This window comes from Eurypyga helias, unplaced genomic scaffold, assembly GCF_000690775.1.
Source record: "Eurypyga helias isolate BGI_N326 unplaced genomic scaffold, ASM69077v1 scaffold20985, whole genome shotgun sequence".
NCBI lineage: Eukaryota > Metazoa > Chordata > Aves > Eurypygiformes > Eurypygidae > Eurypyga > Eurypyga helias.
This window is the reverse complement of record NW_010252296.1, coordinates 3,956-12,555: the sequence shown is the minus strand read 5'-3', so window position 1 is coordinate 12,555 and position 8,600 is coordinate 3,956. Positions and strand designations below refer to the sequence as shown.

Sequence of the window (8,600 nt, the reverse complement as noted above, 5' to 3'; positions counted from 1 at the left end):
AGTGCTATCCGCCTCCTTCTTCCCAACTCCCTCCTCGCAGTTTCCATCACTGCGTCTTACTAAGGGCATAATGTTTTCCATGGTAACGATGAGCGGATTATAGAAGAGTGGATTAAAAAGTCCTCTCCAAACCTCCTCCAGCTCTGTTTTTTCAGGAATCTCTGGTAATTCAGAGCCAACTCTCAAACCGTTGACCAGTTGATAAGCAAAGCAGGCTGCATCTGCTCAGCCTCAGTGCAGAGCTCCACCACCTGTAGGTTTCTTACCTTCATGAGAGCTAAAGCAGAGTATGAAATGTTAGGGAACTTCATTTCTAATGGTTCCTGGAAGGGGGAAAAAAAAGCAGGACATTAGCAAGCTTTTCATTCTTCAGGGTACAGAGAACCAGCTTTCCACAGCAACATGACCGGCCCCTCACAAAACGCATCTGTCACTTCGTGTGCTTGGAGGAGAGCGGCCTGACATCCCTGAGGATGGGCAGGTGGGCTCCTGTGCCGCCAGAAGTGGGGAGAAGGAGCAGCGAGGAAGCATTTTACACATGGTTTTACACAGGGTATCGGTTAAAACGGCATGAGAGGGGTTCTGCCACCTCCAAATAATATTCTAGTGTTACAGTGGCAATGTAGAGGGCAAAGCTTTTGGATAAGGAAAAAATGGCTGTGCAGCCCAGCTGTACGTCAAGCTGCACTTTTCTAGCTCTACTTCCAAAGCAGAGGGCACGTGACCCTGGGGAAAAAGCAGCAGGAAGGTTTCTCGGCCCAAACGCCACGTCTCCTTAGCACTGCAGAGAGATGCTGGTTAGCGCAAGGCTCAAGGGAAGGAGGGAGTTCTTACCATGCTCTCTGGGTCTGGAATTCTTACCCCGCTGAAGAACTGGTTGGTGCTGAACACTTGCTGGTGCCTGGGAATCAGATCCCCTTTGACCAAGAATAAAAAAACCACAAAGTTGTGTTAATTTGCTGATTTTAGAAGCTTATATTCTCTACCAAGGCTGACACGCCCGAGGGAACATTTAAAGATGTGGAGCACTATCAAGTGAGCCGACACAACACTGTGCTGTGCAGCAGAGTGGTTTTTATGAACAAACACCCAGATCCTATCATGGAGTGCACATTCGGATTGCGCTAGCAAGAAGGGAACGAGGGAACACCGCCAGGGAACGAGGTGGGCGAGACCCCAAGCTGCACAAACACCTCCGTCCTGTGCCAGCATCTCCACTGCGCTGGCCACAGCACTTGGCTTCACCCAGGGATCCTTCCCAGGACGGCAGACGGGAGGAGATCAGCAGCCAACCCCCCTGCTCACATCAGACGAGATGGACTTGGCCTCTGATGAGGAAGTGGCAGGAGCTGCTGTTTGTTTTGGAGGGGGCTGCAGGGCAGCGTGGGCACGCCTGGGTGGTGTGCTCTGTGCGAGGGGGGCGAGTGGGGGGCTCTGCTCTCCAGGCGAACGCTGTGCTTCAGCATTTTCAGAGGAAAAGGGTTCCCAAGAGGCAGCCTGTCTGCATAAACAGTCGCCTCTTCCCTGACTGCTGGAAGGGGACAGGCTAACCACAAGTGTCCCAGCTTCGTGAACATTTAACCACTACTGGCTGAAACCCTTTTTTGCAGGCTCCTGAGGACGTCGTAGAGAAAAGCGCTGAAACGCAGCACCGAGAGGGATGTGCTGTAGCCTTTCCCCAGTGCAGCTTCAAGGCCCTTTTTGGAAGCTCAAAGCAAGCCAAACGTTGAAGTTGCATCTGTACCAAGAGAGCCAGTGCAATAGCCAAAGCACCGCTGTTACACAGGTTGGACCAAGGAGCTTTTCTCCATAAACACTGCCTCAGTCCATCACTCGGATCAAAAGGGAATTTCTTCTGGCTGAAACCCTATCATTCAAAACAAATTCTGACTTACCTCACCCTAGTATGAGTGTATGCTGGAGGATGAAAAAATTGACGTCAAACTATTTCTCTAGCTAAGGAGCTTCTCTGTTAAAAGCCATTAGTCACCTTTATAGTTTCATAAACTGCTCAGTGAAAATGACAATTCCCAGTTCATTCCAACAAATTAAAAGCAGGGGAGTTGTTCCTTTCCACCCAAGAAATCAGACGTTCCACACCAAGATCCAAGAGAATCAATGAGACTGGGTGAATGTAAGCGTTACACAGATAATGGCTCTTTTATGTACCCTCTGTTCCAAATCCAGCGTGGCTCCTTAAATTCCCTGGTGAGTAAAGACAAACAAGTGGAGCAGACAAACCCCAATGTTCATGCTCCCTTTCCCAAGCACACAGGCCCTGGCAATGTTACAGAGACCTCCGAAGCGGTGATGAACTAAATCCGACTACTCGTTATCTAGAGGTACCCTTTGCTTGGTACCAGAACCTGGAAAACACCTGGATCTTTGAAATCTTTACACAACATTCCTGGTCTTTTCTGGTGCAGGCACCTCATTCTTTTCTGTGTGGGGACAGCTGAAGATGTGGAATGGCAGCGGCAGAGGCGGGCGTTCCTGTGCCTCCCGCGGGGCATCGGGGAGACCAAGGCTCTGACAGGAGCAGAAGAGACACTTACCCAGGGTTCTGCGGATGAGGTACAGCTGGTCGACGTCAGACTTGCCAGGCCACAGGGGAACCCCGGAGAGCAGCTCTGCAAAGACACAGCCTATCGCCCACACGTCCACGGGAGGGCCGTACTGCGTGTCTCCCACGAGTAACTCCGGAGAGCGGTACCACCTGGTAGCCACGTAGTCTGTGTAATAATCACTCGGACCAGCTAGGTTGGGGTCAGGAAGGAGAGAAACAAACAGGAATGCGGGATCAGAATGATGCAGACAAGCTGCCCAGACACATGCTGGGGCACCTCCTGGGCAGGCAATAGCTACAGCAACAGGATGAGTCAGTGGCCACTAGCAGAACCCAACTTTGGAAACTCTTAGGATTTGGCAAAAATGAAGCCCATATTTTTCTGGAAATGAAAATATGCAGAGCTCCACAGCAGGGTCAGTTCTCAAAGCCCACGTGATTTGTCTGAACAAGAGCTAAAAAAACCAAAACAGATTAGGGGTTTATTACAAAGGAAAATGTGAAGCCGCTGTTTGCAGAGGCAGCGCCTCCTGCCAGGGATGTCCAGCTGTGCCTCCAGCATTGCATGAGCAACTGCTGGGCAGCTCCATGATGCCCAAGGCCGACTTCCATCCGCCAGCTCCAGCACCACCAGCAGTTCAGCTGTTTGTTTAGAGGCACTTGGCATCACGGTGTCTAGGCTAGCTCCCTCTGTGCTGGTCTGGGGATCCCTACCCAGCCTTTAGCAGAGCTGCTCTAGGAAAACATGCCAGCCTTTCATAGGATGTTTTACATGTGCATCAGACAAAGACAAGTGAGTCTTTACTGGTGTCTGAAAGCCTGATCCTGCACTTCACTGGAGCTCTCACGGGTTAATCATCTGTGTAAGCAGCCAGTTGGCACTCACTCAGTATGCGAGCAAATCCGAAGTCACAAAGTTTGATGACTGAGTGCTTTGTTATCAGGATGTTTTCTGGCTTTACATCTCGGTGGATGCACTGGAATCAGAAAAAACCCAAGGTTAGAAGCAAGCATTTAACCTGATCAATCACAGATAAATCACAGCATCACAGAACAGCGGGGATTGGAAGGGACCTTCGAAGATCACCTGGTCCAACTCCCCTGCCAAAGCAGGGTCCCCTGCAGCAGGTTGGACAGGGACACATCCAGGCGGGTTTTGAATGTCTCGGGAGAAGGAGACTCCCCACCCCCTCAGGGGAGCACGTTACAGTGCTCTGGCACACTCAGAGAAGCTTTTCCTCAGGCTGAGATGGAATTTCCTGCATTCCAGTTTGTGCCCGCTGCCCCTTGTCTTGTCGCTGGGCACCACTGAACCTCCTAATTCAGCCACACACGTTGTGGCCTAATTCAGCAAATTGAACACATGGGAAATTCCACTTAAACATAAGCAATTGGGTTTTTTTACTGTGAAGGTGGCCAAACACCCGAATGTGTTGCCCAGGGAGTCTGTGGAACCTCCATCCTTGGAGACACTCAAACCCTGACCGGAGACGTCTCTGAGCAGCCTGCTCCAGCTGACCCAGCTTGAGTGGGAAGGCTGGACTGGATGATCTCCAGAGGCCCCTTCCAACGTCAGCAATTCGGGGACTCTTGAGAAGTCACCTTGCCTGCTGCAGGTTAAGAAAACTGAATTTGGGCTTGTGAAAGAGTTTCTGCTGATCAAACATGCAGAGACCTTCATTGCTTCTGCCGAAGCGTGAAAGGTGGCTCGACTGAATTCACCAGGGCCTGCTGTCCCTCCCCTGCCATCACCTCAGCACAAACACCGCGGACTTTTCCTTGCTACGCTGGTGGTAAATTATGGTGTCTCCTCCCGAGGACTGAAATGCTGCTTGTTAAACCACTGCCATGGAGCTCCAAACAGGACAGCTGCATCAACCCTCATTACCTGTGATCTACAGCAGGCCAGACTGCAGCATCTCATTGTTCCCTTGGCTTTAAAACTTCACTACATCTTTCAGAGTGGGAAGATAGAAAAAAAGAAGAAAAACAACAAATCCTGGAAGCAGCACAGACCTATGGCCAAGTTCCTGTGGTTCAACTGGACATAATTCTCCCAGCAAAGACAAAGCATCCATTCTAAAGCGATCTCCTGCCCGACTCTTTAATCTCAAATATTGGCAGATAAACAAAAACAAAGACAATTACAGCTAAGTTTGCCTAACGAACTTGTCCAAAAGGCTCCTTTCCTTCCCTGCTTCTTAAAGCCACCCTTCTGCTTTCTACAGAATATCTGCCATGCACATTTCCCTCCAGAAAGCAGAGGAGGAGTTCTAAAACTGGTTTACTCTATCTAATTTTCGAAACCCTTTAACTGGCAGCACGATTCAATGCCTATGACTATCAACAGAAGGACCTTGTGGGAAATCAGTAGCAGTTTGCTCGTGTCAAACGTCAGTTCTCATGCACAGCACAGGGAAGATACAAAGATATATTCCTGTTCAGCTGGGAAGCTCATCTAAGTGCAGATCATTCCTTGACAGCAAACCCAGGGGACCTGTATGATAGTAAATACAACTGCTGCAGGTCTACATGAATATTTCAGATATATGCTGCTTGTTGAAAACAGGAACTTCTGTCTGGCTCCATCCCATGAAAGCTCATATAATCGGGAAAAGGGCAACTGAATCTCCGTCTCCTCCGAATCCAGGTTAGAGCGAGCGTTAGTGCTGTTCCGGGGACTTACGTTGTGCTTATGGCAGAAGTTCACAGCTTGGAGGGTCTGCCAGGTTATGCTCTTCACTAGATGCTCTGGCACCCTGTTTTAAAAAACAGCACATTTTTGTTTTGGCCATTAGAAATAACTTCACTATTACAGGAAAAAGGAAGAGGAGGCCTTTGAGTGCTCACATTGTACAGGGATCTCTCAGCAAAACCTGGCCAGGGACCAAGTCAGAAAACTCAGAAAAAACCCACTAGTTGCATTTTCTTGCTATAAATAAGCTACAAGGAATACGTAATGACCCTCAGTTTGTCGATCCTCCACTGCAGGAAACCAGTCACGCTGGGCTGCTGGTGGTTGAGACTGTGTCTCTTCCCGTGTTTCAGAGCTGGGGCTGAGCTCTGCCTGCTCCTCCCTGCACAAAGCAACGCTCCCCTGCGAGGTCACCCTCCAAGCCTCACAGCACCGTCAAAGAGAATGTCACCACCACTTCCAAATCCAGTCAGCGCAACAAGGCACAAGGATTTACGGCAGCTAAGAGCATGCCAGAGTGTCTGGTACCACTGTCACAGCCAGCATGAGGCCTGCCAACTGGTGACCACGCATCGGCGCATGCAAGTCTGTGTCAAACCCTGTCCTGCGGCTGTGCTTAGTATCCACGCTTTCAGGCAATCCTCCTGGAATGCCAGCAGGCAGTTCTGCCTCCACAACTGCTCAGAGTTGGAGGTAGTGGTGTGTCCGTGGTATAAATGCAGCACTTATGTCATTGATTGTCCAGAGGGGAGCAAACGAGACAGGGAAGGATGTTCCTACAAGAGTATAAAGCTCCACTTCGGTTTGCATCTCCTCCCCTTCCCTCCAACTGCTGGCAAACACTTCAGAAAACAAACCCTCTGATAAAGGTCCTCTCTTTCAGTGACTGTGCAACAGTTCTTAAACTTCCTTGGCTGTCTGTAATATTCCTGAACAACCCCAGGAAAGGCAGAGGTGGCAGTCTTGGCACTTTCTAGCTCAAATCCAATCTTATTTCATGTGTTTAATGCTGAAAAGCTCCTGATTCATCATAAAAAAACCCTCACAAACCAAAACAATCTGTAGGAAGCCTGCCTTTTCTTTAGGGTACCTTTTGCTGTCAGCGCCGAAGGTCTTGAGCTGACACTGCAGCTGCAATGCTAGGGTTTCCTTGCAGAAACATCCTAGAAAGAGGAGAGTGCTGCACTGACAGCCTGACAAGGGCATGAAGTTGATCAAATATCCTGGAAACATGGTGCAAAGAGGCGTGTGCCCACCCATCTTAATCCTGACCACAAAAGACTTGACCATCTGCTGTAGCAAAGATCAAAGGCAAACTATGTGACCAGGCATTCCGCGTTCGCTCACACCGGAGTTGTTCTGGTGAACAGAAGGCAAACGTGAAGTTTTTCCTTCAAAGTGGGTTGTCCATCCTCTCCTCAGATTCCAGGTGAACAGGTTCAAACTGGGGTGAAAGCTGCTCACCAGCTCGTGGCGCGATCTGCTACCAACACACTCCATTCTCCTTCTGCAGCTCCACATCAGGGAGAAAGGAAGTAACGGGCTCTTGTTTACTCAACCCCCAATTAGTCTCCTGCAGGCAATTAATTTACCTCCAGGCCTGTAAAATGATTTATGAACTTCTGCTTAGCGTTTCCACAGCACCAAGTCACTGTGAATAATTAGGGACAATGTATTTAGTGGGAGTGTCATTTATGACGCGTCTAAAGAACAAACCCTCTCCTGGAGAATGTTCTTCCTGCCCGTGGAGCTCACACTCCGTGCATGTGCCTGTTTCAAGGTGTATCTGACCTGAAGCTGTGCAGAGAGGTGCAGGCACAGCTCCGGCAAACGCCTGCCAGCTGACACATGTGCCTTAGCACAGCAGCATGCCGGAGCGCTGCGAGCCACGGGTCTGTTGTACAGGTCACCAGTGACATCACTACAGACTATGTTTTGGGTGCTCGGTGACGTTGCCTCAGTGCCTGCAACTTCCCACAGTGACGTGCAACCCAGCTGGGGGGCAGCAGGAAGGGGGGCTGCGTGTCTCCTGCCCACACCCAGCAGCCAAAACTGCACAGCAAGACACAAGACACGCTGAAGTCACTTGGGTTTGCTGCTGCTGAGCCAGCCAAAATCACCCCCGCGCCCAGGCTCAGCGCTCCGGTCTCCCGGGTGAGCAGCACTGTACAGGAGTGCACGTGGGCTTACACGCCATTCTGTGGGTGTCATGGCTAAACCACGGTAACTGGGCACTGGGCTGAGAACCCTCTCCTGGAATTAATCAAATTCCTCTGAAAACTGCTGAGCAGCAATGACGTGGACACCCCCTGACTCTGTGGCTCAAAGCTCCTGGTGAGATAGGCCACTCACCCCCGGGGGTGCTTGTCCAGCTCATGGAGAACGGTGTGGTCGCAGTATTCAAAGACCAGATGCAGCCTCCGCTTCCTCCTGAACACTTCCAGCAGGTTCACCAGGTTGGGATGTTTCAGTTGCTGTAAGACAGAGCGGATGGACTGGTCAGTTACTGCGGGAGGGAGAGGGGTAAAAGAGGGGACACACAGTGCTTTTGCCCACAAGGGTCTCAATTCCTCAGGCCGAAAGCTTTTCTACAAGCACAGCACAATGTGACGGAGCTCAGCTACAGCTCAGCCTGCGGTGTAGTGATTTTAGGAACTGACTGTAGGCAACAAGTCAGCTTGGCTTCAGTGAGCGCCTCTTCGGAGAGATGCTCACAGATGAAGAATTCATCATGGTGCCCACAACTACTCCGGCAGCGCCTCTCACTGTACGTCTCCAGCCTCTGACCGCACTGCAGTGAAACGCAGCTTCCCGGGAGAACAGCTTGGGAAATCACACACAGTAAGGACCACTCGCAGGCCCTTACCATGGCCTAAACAAACATAAGTACTGCAGCCTTCCAGTACCTGGGGGGAGCTACAAGGAAGCTGGGGGGGACTTTTTGCAAGGGCCTGTAGTGACAGGACAAGGGGTAACGGGTTTAAACTGAAAGATGGAGATTGAGATTGGACACCAGGAAGGAATTCTTCCTGGAGAGGGTGGGGAGGCACTGGGACAGGTTGCCCAGAGAAGCTGTGGATGCCCCATCCCTGGGAGTGTCCAAGGCCAGGCTGGATGAGGCTTGGAGCAACCTGGTCTAGTGGAAGGGTGCCCTGCCCATGGCAGGGGGGTTGGAACTGGATGATCTTTAAGTTCCCTTCCACCCCAAACCATTCTGTGAGTCTATGATTTAGGAGAAACCAAGACCTCCTCTGATAAGTGTAAGCAAAGCACATGGCCTCAGCTACACCAGCTTATTGCCAGAATCGCGACGGGTTAATTTGGAGAATTTTTATTGCT

At 50.6% G+C, this 8,600-nt stretch overlaps 1 protein-coding gene across 1 annotated transcript; it reads right to left on the bottom strand.

The window, feature by feature from the left end:
• Positions 1 to 266: 266 nt before the first annotated feature.
• Positions 267 to 7,767, bottom strand: LOC104510168 (cyclin-dependent kinase-like 1; the record flags this gene model as incomplete). The annotated part of the gene is made up of 6 exons (XM_010152333.1): positions 267 to 323; positions 835 to 917; positions 2,556 to 2,756; positions 3,453 to 3,543; positions 5,253 to 5,325; positions 7,614 to 7,767. Coding segments are annotated over 6 exons (659 nt in total), but the record flags the coding sequence as incomplete, so codon positions are not given.
• Positions 7,768 to 8,600: the final 833 nt, after the last annotated feature.